Genomic DNA, 21369 nt, shown 5'->3' with positions numbered 1-21369 from the left:
GATGGCCCAGTGGGACTTACATAAGAATCTCTTGAAGTAAGTGTAGGCGACAATCCATTAGTTGTTGAGGCATGCATTCCAGTAGGATCTACATAGGGATCCCTGGTACTTGATGGTTGCATTCGATTTGATGTTGTGTAATTTATTGTTTTAATTGTAGTAATGTGAACTGAAATATAAATGCATTTACTTAGATAGTACTTTGATTATAACAGCTATAGGCTTTCCTTTTATTAAAAACAGACAATACAAAATTAAACCTCATTTCTGTTGTGTTTCTAAGAAATGTTGTTGCATTAAAAATACAGTTGCACGTTAAAACAGATAATAAAGGGGACTCATATAATTTTTGTAACTTCATTTTTGATAACAGCGTGTGCAATACTGTTGTTGAATAAAAAAAAATGTATTCGTAATTACATTTAAGATAGTACTATGATCTTTTTCATAAATAATGTGTTTATATTAATTCTTTTTATCACGGGTATAAAAACACACATTTATGTTCTCTCTATACAAAAGGAGATAATACCTAATCGTAAAAATAAAAGCTAATTTGTGCAACTGTTATGAATGGGAAGTAAAACATACTTGTGTCACAATATCTCTAAACTTGTACAACTGTTATGAATAGGAGTAATACACGCTTTTGTCACAATGTCATTTCTGTATAGTTTTAAGATCTGCAACACTTCATTGAACTATAAATCATAGAAGCCTGCATCACGCACCTTGTTCATTTATAGCTGACAATCATTATCATATTTCATATTTGGTTATTTAAATGTCCTAATATTTATTAATATTTGAAAGAAAAAAATTAGAAGTTTGTTCAGTAAAGGACTTTTTTCAATACTACAGATCATAGTATCTTCTGTAATTTTTGTGTTTAGAGTTAAAGTCATGGGATTAAAACATATACCCTTTGACATAGAAACACATGAAAATATGGAATTCAAAGATTCTCACATATTTTCCTCTTACTTGTTTTGGCTTTATAACTGTTGTTGAATTTTTATTAATTATTTATTGTGAATTATGTCATTATCAATCCCAAGCATCCATTGTTTTAGTATGATTTATTGGAAAAAGTATTATGTGGTACCTTTGCCACAGAGTTAAAACATTAAATAGTGATTTAAATGATGACATAGAAACTGGTGGCATTTCTGGTGCAATACATTAAACAGTGTTTATATATCTATGCGTAAAACATAAAATGTATGTATTTCTGTGACAATATTCTCTCTGCCTTTAATTTAGATACCATTCGTTTTCACTTTTCCTTATGTTAAAGATACAGTGCAATTCGACGATGACCATTTGTCTTGAAAACATTATGTGAATGTCATGCTTTTGAGACATAATGGATATCTATGTTTTTGGTATATCTGTCTCCTAACGCGCAATTTGCAATCTATATAATACACACAAAAGGAGCAATATACCCTCCTAAGTAATTTGTCTGACCAACATACCTGGGCAATCGTGCATGTTACAAGGTTCTTCTTTTGTGTTAATTCCAGCACAATCAGCACCCCCATTTGTCGGAGGAGGGTTGGTACAAGTCCTGTAATATGTTTCAATGCCACCTCCGCAATCGTTACTACAAGTATTAGTGATTACCCAGTCGCTCCATTCCCCATTGATAACTTCTTCAAAATAGATTGATATTTATTAAAACTTTTTAACAAATGAAAAACTGCCAATTAAGAACTTTAATATTAAAACAAAAACTGGCATGTTACAAGCGCAATTTTGCTTTGTTTGGAAAAGGATAAAAAAAACCAACTATATCTACTTGATGTTAAGAATGTTCGCTTCTCTGTTTCAAAATAACAAGCCTTTTAAAAGAATGTTATGAATTGATAGTATATAAATAAGTGAACTAAAACAGCAGAAAAAAATTATACGTCCGTGTCCTTGTTTTTGAAATATGATTACTTGAAAATTTGGCGGGGAATAATTCTTTCTAAAGTTTAATACATTTAAGTTGGCACCTTTTTTCTTTCAAAGACTAAGAAAAACAAAACAGTTTTTTTTTAAATATATGTAATAAAATAATGAAAAGTAAAGTAGCGGTTAGCGGGAAAAATTTTTATTGCCACTACATGGATAAAACTAATGGATTTTGAATATCTGACAAAAAGAAAAAAAAAAAAAAGTAAAGAGAAGCGCACATCCTTAATACGAATCCAACTATCAAATTATTTATTTTCTTAAAATAGCGTACAGTTTAAACTTTAAAATTATAATATTTTGGATTAACTTTATGAATATTCAATAAATCAAGATACATACGTGATTTTGCACTGGAGTTTTTCAGTATTCACTTCAAGTTATTAATGTATCAAATCAGAGACAATCTAGTAATTTTACATATTGTATATCAAACACTTGTCTACTGTAGAACCCGTACGTTGACCTCAAGATGTATTTTGGTTTTCTGCTATAGACACAATATGACTTATCTCATTTATAAGATTAGATCTTATATCATAATCTGACGGTTTTAGTTGACATCTAAAATCATTTTCTAATACTTACCCAGCTCACAAACATCGCCTGTATATGATGACGGACATAAACAGACACCAGTTATGCAACTACCACCATTTTTGCAAATGATTCCATCACATTCGTCAACTGAATAACACCAATCATTTCATTTAAAAAGTGACAATTACATTGATATCAACCTTGCATTTTATTGCTTGTGTTTTTGTTTAGAGGATGGGGGCGGTGGTCACAGTACAAAAAGACATTTTGAAAGTTCATTAATCCTTAAATATATCAATAAAGATAAATGTAAAGATATACTTTAAAACCGGTCTTATAGTATATAGATTCCGTGTCTGTGCTGTTTATTACTTTATTTCTGTCTGTGTTCTAATTTACTGGAATACATCAATTTATAGAATTCTAAGTGGAGTTCTTCTTGTTAATTAATCAGATTTTATGTGTGACGTTTAAAGAACCTTGTTTATCTAATGTTATCTTAAGTTGTAGAAGTTATGAATTGATGAATATAAATTAGCAGAAATAAAGAACACACAAAAACTGTGAATATCTGCCTTGTTTAGGAAACTGAGACCAAATCTCTGTAATGCTAACTTACTTGGACAGTCCCGTTTAGTACAAGATTGTGTTTCTGAGTCATCATTACCGCAATCCACTCCGCCATGGTGTGGAGCTGGATTTGAGCATGATCTTGTCTTCGTACGTGTTCCTTCACCACATGTCACAGTGCAGGCGTTCCAAGGTGCCCATTCAGACCATCCACCGTTTACTGAAAAGGAACAACTAAGTACACAATCAACATATGAATATAACATAACTATAAGTTGTCTGATAAAAATAAAATGTAATTCAACAAGCATTTGACACTTGTAAAACCGAGGCTGTGCCGATCATTTCTATCATGTTTCGAGCAAACGACAGATAACATTTACTTTGTTTAACGACAATGTATTTTTCCTATCTTTATTCTGCAATTCTTAAAATTGGATTTGCATGGCTTTTGAAAGATGCATAGCAGGACACGCTTACAAAGTCAAAGCATCCTGTCTCTCTCCTTTTTGGGTTTATGCAAATCCCTCATTTTGTGTTTGTAACCTTGATGCCTCCTCTGATTAATAAAGAATTGTAGCAATATTTATAAGTGGATGTTGAATATAACAAAGCATAAATTGTAGAAATAAACGGTTGAATAAAACAACTCAAAAATAAAGAACACACAAACACAGGCTAATCTCTGCCTTGTTTGGGACACTGAAACCTTATTTATTTAATGCTAACTTACTTGGACATTCCTGTTTAGTACAAGCTTGGGTTGCTGAGTCATCATTACCGCAATCAAATCCGCCATGGTCTGGAGCTGGATTTGAGCATGATCTTGTCTTTGTTTGTGTTCCTACACCACATGTCACAGAGCAGGTGTCCCAAGGTGCCCATTCAGACCATCTACCGTTTACTGTAAAGTTTACATACAAATATTCCGTATCAACTTCACAAATAAAACATGATGGTCTTGAAGTATAGATTGTAGGTACTAACGTTGTTTATCATCTTAATTACGTGTCAAAGTTCCCCTTTTTTATCCTTGTATATTTTCAACCTTTACAGTTTATCCATTTTTGATACTTATGACATGGATTGGTACTTACACATCCTGCCATTGTGTTATTGTGGAATGGTCAATTTTGAGATCTTTTCTTTCATGTATGCTTATGTACATGTCTATATGCCATTTTGTGTTTCTTTGTTTAAACAGTTATTTGTTCTTATATGGATTAAGATTATACAACCATGCTGACTACTGTACCCCAATGTTTGACGTTTTTACTTATTATGTCTGTTTGTTTTGCTACACATTGTTGTCAATATAACGAAATTCTATGCAACTGTCATACAAGTGAGACAATTAGCTAGCTGTAAAACCAGGTTTCAATCACCATGTTCCACATAAGGAAATGCCTGTACCAAGTCAGGAATATGACAGTTGTTTTCCATTCGTTAGATGTGTTTGAGCTTTTGGTTTTGCCATTTTATAAAGGACTTTTCGTTTTGAATTTCCCTTGGAGTTCAGTATTTTTGTTATTTTACTTTATACATTTAACATTAGAATGCTAACCCATGAAACAATGAGTACATGTATACTATTTGAAAACCAAAGATGTAAAAATGAACATGGTGCAAATTTTCGCATACTTGGACATAAATGTGTATTGCAGGACTGCGAAGCTGAGCTGTCACCGCCACATACCAATCCATCATGCGCTGGAGCTGGTTTTGAACATGTTCGTGTCTTGCTTTGTGTTCCACCACCACAATCAAGCGTACATGTTGCCCATGATGTCCAATCACTCCATCCACCATTAACTGAAGACAGATCAATGTTTCCGTATAAATACTTATCAAAGCGAGGAATAGTCTAACTGTTCAATGGACTTGATATTTAAGTTCAATTCTAACAAAAATGATTTAACAGCTCACATGCGCATTTCGAAATATTATTTTGTTGTTTATGTTATATTTCAGCAACGCCGAAAGGCGTTCATATTAATTCATACCACAATAAAAGTGAGTATACATTACATGCTGACATTGGACTCCTATCTCACGAATTACTCGGACGTGATACTCATTATTAGTTAAAGAGAGACCAAAGGGACGTTTAAACTCATTAGTAGAAAATAAACTGACAATGTCATGACTCAAAAGAACAACATAGTTAGGTATGAGTAATATATAAATTAAACATCATAATATTATTTTCTTCTTCTTGCTGGAGAAATATCTTCAATAAAATTCAGTATGGAAATGGGGAATATGTCAAAGAGACAACAAACCGACCAAAGAGCAGATAACTGCCGAAGGACACCAATGGGTCTTCAACGCAGCGAGAAAATCCCGCACCCGGAGGTGGTCCTCAGCTGGCCCCTTAATAAAATTGTGTACTGGTTCAGTGAAAATGGACGTCACACTAAACTCCAAAACATATAAAGGAACTAAAATTAAAAAAAAATACAAGACTTATAAAGGCCAGAGGCTCCTGACTTGGGACAGGCGCAAAAATGCGGCGGGGTTAAACATGTTTTGTGAGATCTCAACCCTCCCCCTATACCTCTAGCTAATGTAGAATAAAGAAACACATAGCAATGCGCACAGTGAAACTCAGTTTAAAAGAAGTCCGAGTCCGATGTCAGAATAGGTAACAAAAGAAACTAAGCAAAATGACAATGATACATAAATTAACAAAGGACTACTAGCAGTTACTGACATGACAGCTCCAGACCTCAATTAAACTGATTGAAAGATTATTTCTTCATCATATGAAAATCAGGTTCAATCCCTCCCGTTAGGGGTTTAGTATCATACCATCATAAAATATATGAGAAGAACATAACCCATATCATGCCAACAACTGGTTTTAGAATACATGTGTTTATTTCCGATGCAAAGACCCTATGAGTGAATCAATATTAATACCAAAATATGCAATCCTTAATGACCTGACAACAGTATCGTAACTATATCCCTTCCGAATAAGTCTGTTTAAAGGTTTAGTTAGCTTTTGAGGTGAATGCCGACATTTTTGTGCTTTGTAAAGAATATTACCATAAAATATTGGATGTGAAATACCTGAACGTATAAGATGTCTGCATGTTGATTTATATTTACGAATGATGTCCTTGTACCGATGATAAAATTTAGTAAATGTGTTGACTAGTTTGTGATATCGAAAACCCTGGTGTAATAATTTTTCAGTAATACAGAGATTTCTTTCGTTGAAATCAAATACGTTGTTACATACACGAGCGAATCGAACAAGTTGAGATATATAAACACCATAAGATGGTGACAAGGGAACGTCACCATCTAAAATGGATAATTAACAATAGGAAATGAAAAATCATCTCTTTTATCATAAATTCTGGTATTAAGCTTCCCGTCAAAGATATAGATATCAAGAACCAGGAAAGGACAGTGTTCCTTGTTAGTATTAGCTTTATATAAAGTCAGTTTGGCAGGATAAATCTCTTTAGTGTACATACTGAAGTCGTCATTATTGAGAGCCAATATATCATCTAAATATCAATAAGTGGTGCACAGTTACTTTCCATGGAAATTCCGATAACCTGACGATAAACGGAATCTCCAAAGCGAACAAAATTGTTATCTAGTAAAAATTCAAGGGCAGTTATAGTATCAAAGCAGGTCCAATTGACATAGTTATTTTGTTTGTTGTTACTAGAAAATGACCTAAAAGAGTTCGAACATATATATTCGCATTCCGACTTTTTAAATGCCCTTTTAATCAGGTGTGTGAATGTTTTCTTAATAAGATTATGAGGCAAAGTGGTATATAGAGTAGAAAAATCAAAACTTTGAACAGATTCAAAATCACCAATATAATTCATTAATTTTCACTTTTACAGTAAAGTGTATCACAATATTTTTAAGTATGCTAAGAATTCCCTGATATTTACATAAAAGGAATATATAAAATTGAGTTTATTATTCAAGATTAAGGAATAAATTAAATGGAATAAGTAATTTGATTGAAATAGATTGAATGGGAAAATGATTAAAACATAAACTATAGAACACAAGTAAACCTATTCCAAATATTGTCGATCTACAGAAACTGAAATATATTTTGCAAAATTACCTTTCAGATTAATATTACTTATAATATTTCAAGTCACTAACATAATCAGAGCATGTTTCAAAGTATTTAAAATTTAACAATATTTAGGTATAAACTTTATTACTGATTCAGTTTTTAAAAGGAACAATCTATATATTTTCTAATGTTTTGAAAAAAACAACATTGTGAAAAATGACTGCATTAAGAACTAACTCTTCTTAAAACAATACACTTTGCTCCTCACATCTGAAAATTAAACTGCATTTACTTTAATGTCAGATTGAAATAATTCTGTAATCAGCACAAAAATGCAAAATTGACAAAATATTAAATTCATTTAGCATATTGAAAAATTGCAAGTATTAGCAAACAGTAAGAAGGTCACTGAGAGATCCAAAAAGTACTAATGCATTACCAATAAGTGGTGCACAGTTACTTTCCATGGATGTTCCGATAACCTGACTATAAACGGAATCTCCATAGCGAACAAAATTGTTATCTAGTAAAAATTCAAGGGCAGTTATAGTATCAAAGCAGGTCAAATTGACATAGTTCTTTTGTTTGTTGTTACTAGAAAATGACCTAAAAGAGTTCGAACATATATATATTCGCATTCCGACTTTTTAAATGCCCTTTTAATCAGGTATGTGAATTTTTTCTTAATAAGATTATGAGGCAAAGTGGTATATAGAGTAGAAAAATCAAAACTTTGAACAGATTCAAAATCACCAATATAAGCATGCAATTTATCAAGTACTTCCAACGAATTTATGACACTCCAAAAGTAATTAATTCCATATTTTCAAAGGCCTTATTTGAACAATTTATTACCAGGTTTTTGATTGTACCAAATGTACTAGTAAGTATAATAGATAGTTTAGTAGAGGAACAATGGCTTGAAGACGAAATAAATCTATATTTGTAAGGATTTTTAATTTGTGCAGTTTCGGAAGCCAGTACATAGTTGGAACTTTCATTGTATTTGGTTCTGCTTGTAAAGAGGTAGCTAAAAGTTTATGTTTGTTACAGATGTCATTTTCCGAAAATGGAGTCAGTTGGAAAGTTGGTGAATTCGTGATTTCCTTTTTTAGAATTCAATGTAAAATTTACGTCAAACAATAATGATATTGTTTGCAGCCTTATCAGCAGGGACAAAAACAAATTCTTTGATGAGTTCTTTTAGCTTATGTTTGATACGAGAAATTGGGCTATTATGGTTGTTGTTAGGAGTATAATGTTCTTTAACATGTTGAATACGTATATCAACTATGTTCATTATCGAATCAAAAAAAGAATCTAATGATTTCTTGTCAGCTTTTTCTCGTTTTATCCATTTAGAGCAGTAAGTTCGGAGTGAGTCTTGGATGATGTTACGACACTCATTCTAATTAATAATTGACGGGGGACAATATTTAGGTCCTTTACTGAGGAATGATTTCAACTCTCGGTCACGAACGATGTTAAGGTCTCCTGTTATAACATGGGAACTGGGGCCATATACGTATTCGGAATTACTGCAATTTCATGACGTAGGTGTATTGTCACTGATATTAACATGTTTACACACTTCGCTGTAATTAAACACATATTTCCGGGTAGATTTTTGTAAACATAACAAATAAGAGGGAGTTCAGTATTATCAAAATAGCCAGGAATTTGTTCTTTAACAGAATGATCATTAAAAATACCGGCAATATTTACAAAATCAAAACCTTTATTGACATATTTAATTTAATAAAATGTTTTTTGTTATCTTCAGGGCGATCAATTTTTGGAAACAATTTAGAATAACAATATGCAATTATAATTTGGACGATTTCATACTTAGGACTGCAATATGGAATTGTGTTCCATTCCTCCAAAATTTGATGTAACTTATTAACAGGTAAAGAACAGAGCTTGGTTAATAGATAATGTCTACCGTTGTTTTTTGAAATAGAAATTAGGTCCGAAATATTTGTATTGTTATTACGAAATTTTCTTTGATTGCGATTAATTCTATGCCCATGAGAACGGTTTTTACGACCTGTTTTAGAAACTATATCCAAAATGTTAACAGAATCTGTTCTAGATACATTACCAATTCCCATGATATTGTCATTAAGACCGAGAGGATAGACTGTCTATAATGTTTTAATCCAATTTAATTCAATTATTTTTCGTGATCATACAAATTTTGAATGAGATTCCCCAGGCTGCTTATTAACTACTTCTAAAGGTTGAACTGTTAAATATTTAAAAAGATGATTGTGCTTCTTAAGGTGTTGATAAATGATAATTTTGAATTTTGCGGGATCTTTTAAAACGATAAAGGTGTTCTTGCTTGCGTTTAGATAAATATCGTCCAGTTTCACCTACGTACTGAATACCGCATCCCGGTTTGTTTCATGTGAGTAAATATATAATACTGTTAGGTTTCAAGTGATATCAGTTTCAAAATTTAAGGTAAATGTGCGACCATTAAACGTGGACCTTACGGTATTGTTATTGGAAAGACGGGGACATGTAAGTCATTATAGATAGAAGGTTAACCACGATTTTTGTTATTAAAAATGTTAGCGATAGTAGTATTTTTAGATAATCGATTTTGAAGATTGAGACGTGAAGAAACCCTTTGAACGAGTTTAGAATTAAGTATTTTTCCATTTCAAAGTTTCATTATTTGTTTTTTGTTATCCGTTTTACCAATTGAAAGGAGCAAAGAATGGCGTCCTGAATACGAACCAGAACACAAAATATATTAAAGTTTCTAAAATGTATACTATGTCTTCTCTAAAAAATAATGAATAGCAAATGGTTATCATCAGAAAAGGGGATAAAAAATTAAGTGGTTGGTTTCTCCATTGACTGATGGTTTTAAGAACAAGTTTGGCCTTAAAAACTCTATATTTGTAGTTTGGCCTTAAACACTTTTCATTTTCAGTTTGGCTGAAATATGACTATTTATCATTATGTCGAAAATTGTATTTCGATGAATTTAACACATACTAAAACTACTTAATCGAGGTATGAAGTCCCCACATTAGCTTGTTATTGAACAAATATTCAGCTAACGTACATTACGAATGTTAGACTACAAAGTTCGAATTGCAACTATTCCCATATATTGTAAGATTCCGACTCGTGATTAGTCAGATTTCATCACAGATACATTATTTAAAAATTTTCGATAAATTTTTTTCTTGTAAGGCGTACAAAATCAGTGGGGATAGTCAAATGTTTTCCTTAGAAGTGTGTTATTGTATTTCATTCCTCAGTTATTTTCTTTTAGATTATAAACTCTGAGTACACTTGATGGTAACTTTCAAATGATTAAATCTCTTGGCAGATAACAGACTTCGCAAAAGCATTTTATGGAAAATGTGTACAGCTAAAACGCTACCAAGTTAACCATTCCAATATTTCTGAAATAGTCTAAAATTCGTGTACATCTGTTTGTTCTCAGGTTTTGTAATCCTTATAACAAATTGGTGTTCACGCCTCCTATTGTTTATTTAAATGATCTTCAAAACTTTTGGTACAAAATTCTACTTGCTTATAATTCTATTATAATTTTTGTCAGACAAGTACATGTTGTGAATACTAAAGTATCTGCAATATTTGATTATCTTGTATAATGTGTAGCCTTTTGCAAGTACATGGCTCCTACCTGGACAACTGTGAGTGTTACATGACTCTGATTTAGTCTTAGAACCGGAACAATTAGCCCCTTTGTGAGCTGGGGTAGGATTATTGCAATTACGTGAATACGAAATTGATCCACCACCGCAGTCAACAGTACAACCAGAAGTCGCAGTCCAGTCGCTCCATCCACCATTTACTAAAATAAGACGATTTTCTTAATAACAATTTACAAACCACTTACATTTGCCATCAATTCAATCAGATGAATAACACAGTACAATAAACATCATAGCATACGATAATTTCCAAATTGGTTGCAGAAAGACAAATATCCTTACAATGGAATGGCTTGCGATCGAGTTTATTGCCGAAACCTTAAAAGTCACTTCTGATTTTTTTTCAAATCACGTAAAATCATTTAAATTCAAATTCCAACAACTTTCAGAGCACTTTGGAAGAGCAGCAGGTATATAACTAAAGCATAAAGGAAAAATCTTTTGTAGTATAGTTTATATTGATCGTTTAAAATGAATTGTCGCAATATCTGAAATTGTTTTACTTTCATAAAATTAAAACTAATGGGTTTGTCCGAAATGTTGTTCTAGATTAACCTTCATGAATAACTCTCTAACCTTATATTTTGTATGACAAAACTTAACAATACCCACTAAAAATGCAAATTGAATTTACGTTATCTGATGTAAACTCGGAGTAGATTTGATAGTTAACTCTAAAATCATTAAATATCTTGACAGAAAACAGACTTTGCAGAGGTATAAAATTTGTACAGCTAAAAGCGTTTCCAAGAGTCAAGGTAGCTTCCTAGTTAACCATTTCTTTATTTCAGAATGTTGTCAGAAATTCATGTACATCTGTTTGTTCTCAGATTTTGTTATTCTTATAACAATTTGGTTTTCACGTCTCCTATTGTTTATTTAAATGACCTTCAAAACGTTTTGTAAAAAATTCTACTTGCTTATAATTCTATTATAATTTTTGTCTGACAAATACATGTTGTGAATACTAAAGTATCTGCAATATTTGATTGTCTTATATGATGTAAAGCCTTTCGCTAGTACATGGCTCCTACCTGGACAACTGTGAGTGTTACATGACTCTGACATAGTACTAGAACCGGAACAATGGGCACCTTCGTGAGCTGGGGTAGGATTATTGCATGTTCGAGAATACGACATGGATCCACCACCACAGTCAACAGTACAACCAGAGGTCGCAGTCCAGTCGCTCCATCCACCATTCACTAAAATAAGACGATTTTTCTTAATAATATTTTACCACTCCCATTTACAATCAATTCAAACAGATGAATAACACAGTACAATTAACATCATAGCATACGATAATTTCCAAATGGTTGCAGAAAGACAAATATTTTTAAAATGGAATGGCTTGCGATCGATGTATTGTCCTAACATTTAAAGTCACTTCTGATTTTTTTCAAATCACGTTAAATCATTTAAGTTCAAATTCCAATAATTGCCACAGCACTTTGGAGTTTTTCTGAATATTTTTCTTAATATTTTTTACAAACCATTTACAATCAATGGAAACAGATGAAAAACAGCTTACTTAATAGCATAGCAGGTTTATAACTAAAGCATAAGGGGAAAATCTTTTGTAGTATAGTTTATATCGTTCATTTAAAATGAATTGTCGCCATATCTGAAATTGTTTTGCTTTCATAAAATTAAAACAAATGGGTTTGTCCGAAATTTTGTTCTATATTTACCTTCATGAATAACTCTCAAACCCTATATTTTGTACGACAAAACTTAAAAATGCTAAAAAGAAAGCAAATTGAATTTACGTTATCTGATGTTAACTCGGAGTAGAATCGATAGTTAATTCTGAAATCATTAAATATCATGACAGAAGACTTTGCAAAGGTATTTATGGAAAATAGGTATAGCTAAAAGCGTTTCCAAGAGTCAAGCTAGCTTCCTAGTTAACCATTTCTATATTTCAGAATGTTGTCAGAAATTCATGTACATCTGTTTGTTCTAAGATTTTGTTATTCTTACAACAGATTGGTTTTCACGTCTCCAATCGTTTATAAAAATGACCTTCAAACCGTTTTGTACAAAATTCTACTTGACTATTGTTCTATTATTATTTTTCTTCTGACAAATATATATTGTGAATACTATCTGCAGGAGAGACCACTTTTGAGTGATGTCCTTCACCGGAAAAGTTCATCAATAATGCTCGCCTTTATGACGTTATTTACCAGATATAGGGGACCGTATCCCTGCACTATTAAAGCTCATCAAGCAATTTCGTGATCGTTATTATGTAGGAGAAACTAAAAAAATAATGCTTGTTCTGTAGGTATTTAATCGCAATTTCATAATGACAGCAATGCTGATTATCAATTATAAGAATTTAATTTGCCGGATAGTTCGTGCAAAACTACATCAATTTTTTTTCAACCTCCCTCTCAACATCGGAAGGAAGTGACGATGCCCTTAGACGCACGAAAGATGTTCACTAAAATCAAAGTTTTGACAGAAATGCAACGAAATTGAAAGTGATCTATTTGTTTGTATTATATGGTTAATAGCCTTCCAAGGGTACATAGCTCCTACCTGGACAACTGTGAGTGTTGCAAAACACTGATTTCGTGCTATAACCGTCACAATCGGCCCCTTCGTAAGCAGGGGTGGGATTGTTGCAAGTTCGTGAATATGACATGGATCCACCACCGCAGGCAACAGTACAACCAGAAGCTGCTGTCCAGTCGCTCCATCCACCATTAACTAAAATAGAACGATCTTTCTGAATATTTTTGTACAAACCACTTCCATTTACAATCAATTGAAACAGATGAATTAAATAGCTTACTTAATAGCATAGTATAAAAATTATTTGCAAATTGGTATAAGAAAAAAATTATCTGAAAACTCAAATGTTTTTTTAGATCGGGTTTATTGTTCTTACTTACATTTATGTTGAATGGTCATTCTTACCAAATCACGTTGAATTATAAAAGTTTAAATACCAATTATTGACCTACCTCTTTTTTGACAATCAACATCTATATAATTTTAGCATATTGTTTAAGAGACAGTTATACGTTGTAGAAATAAACGACAAATTTGTTCACATAGTATACCAAGCACTACAAAATGTAGTCTAGTTATATCTGCCATTTATATGAACTTTCTCAATATTTGGCATTGTTTCACTTTCAAAAAATTTACTAATGGTGTTTCCAAAGCGCTCTTCTGGTTTTTCCTTCATCAGAAAGATTTACCTCGACATTTAGAAAGCCAAAGACTTTAAATATTCAAATGGCAGATGGAATTAACGCTTTCTAACAAAACATATTGTGAGTACAAAAAAAATCCGAAAAACTTTTTGTATAATATGCGCTGATATAACGCTCCTACCTGGACAATTGTGAGTGTTGCAAGACTCTGATTTAGAACTAGAACCGGAACAATCGGCTCCTTCGTGAGCTGGGGTAGGATTGTTGCAAATACGTGAATACGACATTGAACCACCACCGCAGGCAACAGTACAACCAGATGCCGCAGTCCAACTGCTCCATCCACCATCAACTTAAACAGAACGATTTGTTTTAATGTGTTGTTACAAACAACTTCTATTTGCAATCAATTGAAACGACGAATAATACAGTATACTTAAAAGCATAACATAAAAAGATCTGCAAATTGGTTGTACATAAAAAAATATCTTAAAAATGGAATGGCTTGAGATCGGGCTGATTGTTTTTACATTGATATTCACTGGTCATTTTTACCATAACACATTAAATCATAAAGGTATCAATTCCAATGATTGTCAAAGCACTTTGCAGCATCAGCAGGTTTATAACTTCAGCATAAAGGGAAAGTAATACGTTGTAGAAATAAACGTGAAATATGTTCAAATAATATACTAATTATTATGAAATGCGTCTTTTGTAGTATAGTCATATGGTATATCGGTCATTTAAAATGAATTTTCACCATATTTGGAATTGTTTTACTTTCATAAAATGAAAACAATTGTGTGTGTTCGAAATGTTCTTCATGCTTTACCTGCATTAGTAATGTCCAACCCCAATATTTTAGAAAGCAAAATACTATAAATACTATCACACAGGAGATGTAGTTAACGCTATATATTGTTAATTCTGAGTACACACTACTTGCTTATTTTCTTTCATTATTTATCTTCTAAAAAACACATGTTGTGAGTACTAAAGTATCTTCCACATTTGTTTGTATTATATGGTTATTTGCATTGTGTTGGTATAAAGTTCCTACCTGGACAAATGTGAGTGTTACATGACTCTGATTTAGTGCTAGAACCGGAACAATCAGCCCCTTCGTGAGCTGGGGTAGGATTGGTGCAAGTACGTGAATACGATATTGATCCACCACCACAGGCAACAGTACAACCAGGAGCCTCTGTCCAACCACTCCATCCACCATTAACTAAAACAGGACGATTTTCTGAATATTTTTTACAAACAACGTCCATTTGCAATCAATTGAAACAGATTAATAACACAGTATACTTAATAGCATAACAAGAAATTATTTACAGATAAGTTGCAGAAAAAAGTCTGGAAATGAATGGCTTGAGATCAGGTTTATTGTCTCTAATTTAATATTCACTGCTCATTTTTGCAAAATCACGTTTAATCATAAAAGTTTCAATTCCAATAATTGTCATCGCACTTTGAAGAATTAGCACGTTTAAAACTTCAGCATTAAGAGAAAGAGATAGGTTGTACAAATAGCCGTCGAATTTGTTCTCATAGTATACCAATAATTACGAAATTCGTCTTTTGTAGTATTATTTATATTTGTCTTTTAAAAAACATTTTCGCCATATCTGGAATTGTTTTACTTTCATATGACGCTGATGTGAGTATATGAATTGTCCTTCTGGATTTATTTTCATGAGTAACGCTCAAACCCAATATTTTGAATGCAAAGACAATAGATACTTGAAAAAACCAGATCGAGTCAAGGCTATTTCATGTAAACTTTGAGCACATTCAAAGGTTAAAAAATTACAACAACAAAAAAAACTCCAAGATAAGTTCAAAATTGGAAGTCCATAAAAACTGACAAAATAAAACACTATCAATCACGAAACAAGTGAGAAAAAACTGTCATATTCCTGCCTGGGTACAGAAATTTGCGAAGAAAATTGAAGGTTAAACATGGCTTTATAGCTAGCTTAACCTATCACTTGAATGACAGTTGTTTATAATTCCGTTGTATTGAAAATAAATATCCATCACTCAAAACTGTGTAAACTAACATCACGTAACTTTGAAATGATTAAATTTGATATCAGATAATAAACTTCGCAAATGCATTTATGGAGAAAAAGGTACAACTTAAAAAGTTTTCAAAAGAGAGACGAAGGATACCAAAGGGACATTCAAACTCACGAGTCAAAAATAAACTGACAAAGCCATGGCTAAAAAAGAAAAAGACAAACAACAGTACACAAAACAACATAGAAACCTAAAGACTGAGCAACACGAACTCCACCGAAAACTGGGGATGATCTCAGGTGCTCCGGAAGGGTAAGCAGATCCTGCTCCACATGTGGCACCCGTCGTGTTCGTGTCACGCTAGCTACCTAGTAAACAATTATATTCTGAGGTAGTGAAAAATTCATGAAAAGTGCCTGTCCTTGGATTCTGTTGTCTTTAAAACAGATTGGTTTTCATGATTACAATCGTTAATTCAAATGACATTCAAATCAATTACATCAGTGTATTGCTCATATTTCTATTAATTCTTTTTCTAAAAAGCACAATCATATTGTGAGTACTAAAAGTATCCTCAAAACTTGTTTGTATTATATTGTTAATATCCGTGGGCTGACATATAGCTCGTACCTGGACACATGTGAGTGTTACAAGACTCTGATTTAGTGCTAGAACCGGAACAGGAAGTTCCACCGTGGGCGGGTGCTGGATTGTTGCAAATACGTGAATACGACATTGATCCACCACCGCAGGCAACAGTACAACCAGAATTCGTAGTCCAACCGCTCCATCCACCATTAACTAAAACAGGACGATTTTTTAAATATGTTTTTTTACAAACTGCTTTCTTTTGCAATCAATTGAAACAGATGAATAACACAGTATACTAAATAGCATAACATAAAATGTTTTACAGATTGGTTGCAGAAAAAACATATCTTGACAATAGAATGGCTTGAGATTGAGTGTTTTGTCTTTACATTAATATTTACTGGTCATTCTAACCAAATCACGTTCAATAATGCTTATTTTTCAAAAATTATGTTTCATCTATCAAACACATTGTGTGAGTACCAGACGTATCTGCAAATTGTTTTTATATTGTATGGTTAATAGCCTTGCGCTGGCATATACCTCCTACCTGGACACATGTGAGTGTTACAAGACTCTGATTTAGTGCTAGAACCGGAACAGGCGGTTCCTCCGTGAGCTGGGGTAGGATTGGTGCAAGTTCGTGAATACGATATTGATCCACCACCGCAGGCAACACTACAACCAGAAGCCGCAGCCCAACCGCTCCATCCACCATTAACTAAAACAGGAGGATTTGTTTAAAAATAATTCTTGAAAAACCACTTCTTTTTGTAACCAATTGAAACCGATATATAACACAATATACTTGATACGACGGGTGCCACATGTCGAGCAGGATCTGCTTACCCTTCCGAAGCACCTGAGATCACCCCCAGTTTTTGGTGGGGTTCGTGTTGCTTAGTCTTAAGTTTTCTATGTTGTGTCATCTGTACTATTATTTGTCTGATTGTCTTTTTATTTTTGGCCATGGCGTTTTCAGTTTGTTTTCGATCTATGAGTTTGACTGTCACTCTGGTATCTTTCGTCCCTCTTTTATAACATAACATTACAATCTTCTGCATGTTGGTCGAAAAAAAATCTTAGCTAGACTATAAAAGTCAAATTTCAATAATTGTCACAGCACTTTAGGGATCAGCTTGTATATAGTTTTAGAATACTAATAAAAGGACAGTTAGACGTTGTAAAAATAAACGAAAAAACATTGTTCCCATAGTATACCAATCATTATAAAATGCTTCTTTGTAGTATAGTTTATATCGGTCATTTATATGAATTTTCAACATATTTGACTTTGTTTAACTTATTAAAAAAAAGGAAATATTTGGTGTTTCAAGTGCTTTATGTTTCATGTTTACCTTCATCAGAAAGTTCGAAATCGATATTTTGAAAACCAAAGGCTATAAAAAATCAAAACAACACGTTAAATAATTTCATACGTCCGAAACGCTTTTCTGGATTTACCCTCATCAGGAACGCTCAAAGCCGAATATTTGAAAGCCGAGGATGTATAAGAACCGAAACAGTTGAAGAGCTATATGACCAAAATACTTTAAAAAATAGCCAAATTCTTCTAAGGTCAACTTTGACTGGGGTAGTTGAAATATAAATATTCAAAAGGCAAACGGAATCTACGCTATCTCATGTACATTTTGTAACTCAGAGTACATTCTAAGGTTACTTTGGATCAATCAAATACCATACTTGTTTGTATTATATAGATGATAGCCTTAGAGTTATATAAAGCTCCTACCTGGACAACTGTGAGTGTAACAAGACTCTGATTAAGCGCTAGAACCGGAACAGGAAGCTCCAACGTTGGCTGGTTAAATTCTATGGCTCATTTACTTTTAAATATCAAATGTGTTTTCATGATTTATAAAACCTTAAATAATGAGCATGACAAATTTAAATATAATTCTGCACATACATGTATATTTTACATAACATACCTGGACAACTATGAGTGTTACATGACTCTGTTTTTGAACTAGATCCGGCGCAACTGGCTCCGTCATTGGCTGGCGTAGGGTTATTGCAACTTCTTGAATACGATTGTGTTCCCCCACCACAGACAGCATTACAACCGGAAGTCAATGTCCAATCACTCCAACCACCATTGACTTGAATAAAGAAAGAAACACCTTTCATTAATAAAAACATCTTCATATTATTTTTCTTACTGTTTGTCATTAAACTAATTGACAGTTTTAATTTTATTTTGTTTCAATTCGGGTTTTTACATATACTTTACAAAAATCCTAAGACCTTATTTATAAAGATTATTTTCAATTTTTGTTGGCGAAGGTTATTCGTTCCCTCTAGCTTTGCTTAACCATATAGAAAAAATATACACTAGCAAAATAGTAACCTAGAAGATAGCATGTTTCAAATGTGACGAAACATTTAAGATTTAAGATCTATAGAAGTCCTTGCTAAACTACATATTTAAGACTAATTTTAAAATATCGTCATACTTTGTACCACACAATTATTTTATTTTGTTTATTAATATTACTTTTACTGTTAAGTCTGTTTTTTGTTATATCCATTTTACGTGACTCTGTTTTTATGTATCCCGTCATACTTTGAACGACAAAATTATTTTATGTCTACCTGTGCGAATTTCAAACGCGCGAGTTTACGCCAGTACTTAAAACCTTCCATCCTTTATGTGTGGATTTTACATAGATAAATAAAGTCTTATAATATAAGCAAAATGAGGATGTTAAATTTGATGTTTGCCCTTTTTGTGATTCTTCGTTACATTTGTTAGTTTTTATAGTGATTAAGATGATAACACAATGCTGACTGCTGTACCCCTATATTTGACATTTTTACCTATTGTGTCTGTTTGTTTTGTTCATGCATCGTTGTCAATATAATGGAATTTGATGCGACTGTCATACAAGTGAGAGGTTTAGCTAACTATAAAATCAGATTCAAGCCACCATTTTTTACATAAGAAAATGCCTGTACCAAGTCAGGAATATGACAGTTGTTATCCATTCGTTTGATGTGTTTGTTTTTTTTGATTTTGCCATTTGATTGGGGACTTTCCTTTTTGAATTTTCCTCGGAGTTCAGTATTTTTGTGATTTTACTTTTTGATATAATAATGTGGATATGAAAGGCACTTTTCATCCCTTCATCCCTTCATTTTTGTTTTACCTTTTTTATTCCGTCTTTCTCTCAATTTCAGGTTTTCATGTCACATTATCATTGGTTAATCACCAAATGAATGGTGTGTTATTCCTATTATAACATTATCAGTGAACATATCTTACAGTGAACGACACATCAATGTATTTTAAAACATATTTTAAAATGACTCTTTCTACGAGCCTAAACACCCACAAACGACCATTGCTGATGGTTTGGGTAATGTTTTAACCTTTTAATTCAACTAAATTGTTACAATGGTAAATGCTTCAAATAATCGTGAATAAAAGTTTGATCATATTACCGCATTCAGTTTTAAACATTTAAATTTGTATTTCTGGGTAAAATTATCAATATAAAACAAATTCAACGGGTGTCAAAGGCGAAAGTACGATTTTGGGATATATTGGCTCAAACAAAATTAAAGTGTTCCAAACTTTCTTTAAATTGAAGATTTAAATGTGTCAAAAAACAGCGCAAAAAAATCTCTTTTTTCCGAAAGGTTTTTAAAGAAGCTAAATGATTTTTGTTGTGAATGAGCAGGTCCAAACACGGCCACAACTGTACCTTCTGCTGTACGAACATTATAAGGGTGTTGTGGTTACATGTATAAAGAACAGATGTTCACCAGACATCGCTGGCGTTAATTTACCATTATAAAACAAAGTACGTATCAAATGGAATCATCAGTTATTTTATAGACATGACTAATGAATATGTAACTAGTTTTACTGAAAACATACTCGGACAAGCATGAGTGTTACACTTTTCTGATGTTGTACTAGATCCGGAACAATCGGTCCCTCCGTGGGCTGGTGCTGGATTGTTGCAAGTACGTGAATACGACATTGATCCACCACCACAGTCAACTGTACATCCAGAAGTCGCAGTCCAACCGCTCCATCCACCATTAACTGAAAAAGGACAGGTTTTTTATTATAAGATTTTTACATACTAATTCCATTTGCAATTAACTGAAACAGATGAATAACTCAGTATACTTGCTAGCATAACAAACAAATCAAGTTTGGTCGAACAAATTTTAAAAATCGAATAGCTCGAGATCGGATTTGTCCTTACATTAATATTCACTGTTTATACATTTGTATTTGCCAAATCAAGTTTAATTATAAATGTTTAAATAATTGTCATAGCACATTGAAGGATCAGCTTGCATATAGAGGTAGAATTATCATAAAAGGGCAGTTAGAGGTTGTAAAAATCAACGAAAAAATATGTTCACATAAATACCAATAATTATAAAATGCGTCTTTTGTAGCAGATGGAATAAATGCTATCATTTGTAACTATGATGAATTTTAAGGTATCTTTGCATTAATCAAATATCATACCAGTATCAAACATTCGCCATAACATTTAATGAAAAAAAGGTACATCTTAAAGCGTTCTCAGTGCAACGCTAGCTTCTTATTAAATCATTTCTATAGTTCTTGAGTAATCTAATTTTCATGAAATTTTGCCTAACGTTAGATTTTGTTGTCTTTAGAACAGATTGATTTTCTTGATTTAAATAACCTTTAAATCGTTTTGTAGTCTGGTCAATTTGCTCATTTTCCTAT

General features: G+C 32.5%; 1 protein-coding gene across 1 annotated transcript in view; it reads right to left on the bottom strand.

Annotated features, from left to right (window-relative positions):
* Positions 1-2236: 2236 nt before the first annotated feature.
* Positions 2237-21369, bottom strand: part of LOC127720756 (coadhesin-like) — a 31972-nt gene continuing 12839 nt past the window's right edge. The window contains exons 4-8 of the mRNA XM_052227510.1: positions 16668-16838; positions 11868-12038; positions 4711-4881; positions 3119-3289; positions 2237-2241 (exon numbers count right to left, since the gene is read on the bottom strand). Of these exons, the coding sequence (XP_052083470.1) occupies positions 2237-2241; positions 3119-3289; positions 4711-4881; positions 11868-12038; positions 16668-16838 (689 nt within the window). The remainder of the gene's footprint in view (positions 2242-3118; positions 3290-4710; positions 4882-11867; positions 12039-16667; positions 16839-21369) is intronic.

Source organism: Mytilus californianus, unplaced genomic scaffold, assembly GCF_021869535.1.
Source record: "Mytilus californianus isolate M0D057914Y unplaced genomic scaffold, xbMytCali1.0.p SCAF_11, whole genome shotgun sequence".
Classification (NCBI taxonomy): Eukaryota; Metazoa; Mollusca; class Bivalvia; order Mytilida; family Mytilidae; genus Mytilus; species Mytilus californianus.
The sequence above is the reverse complement of the archived record's forward strand: the minus strand, read 5'-3'. Positions and strand labels throughout refer to the sequence as shown.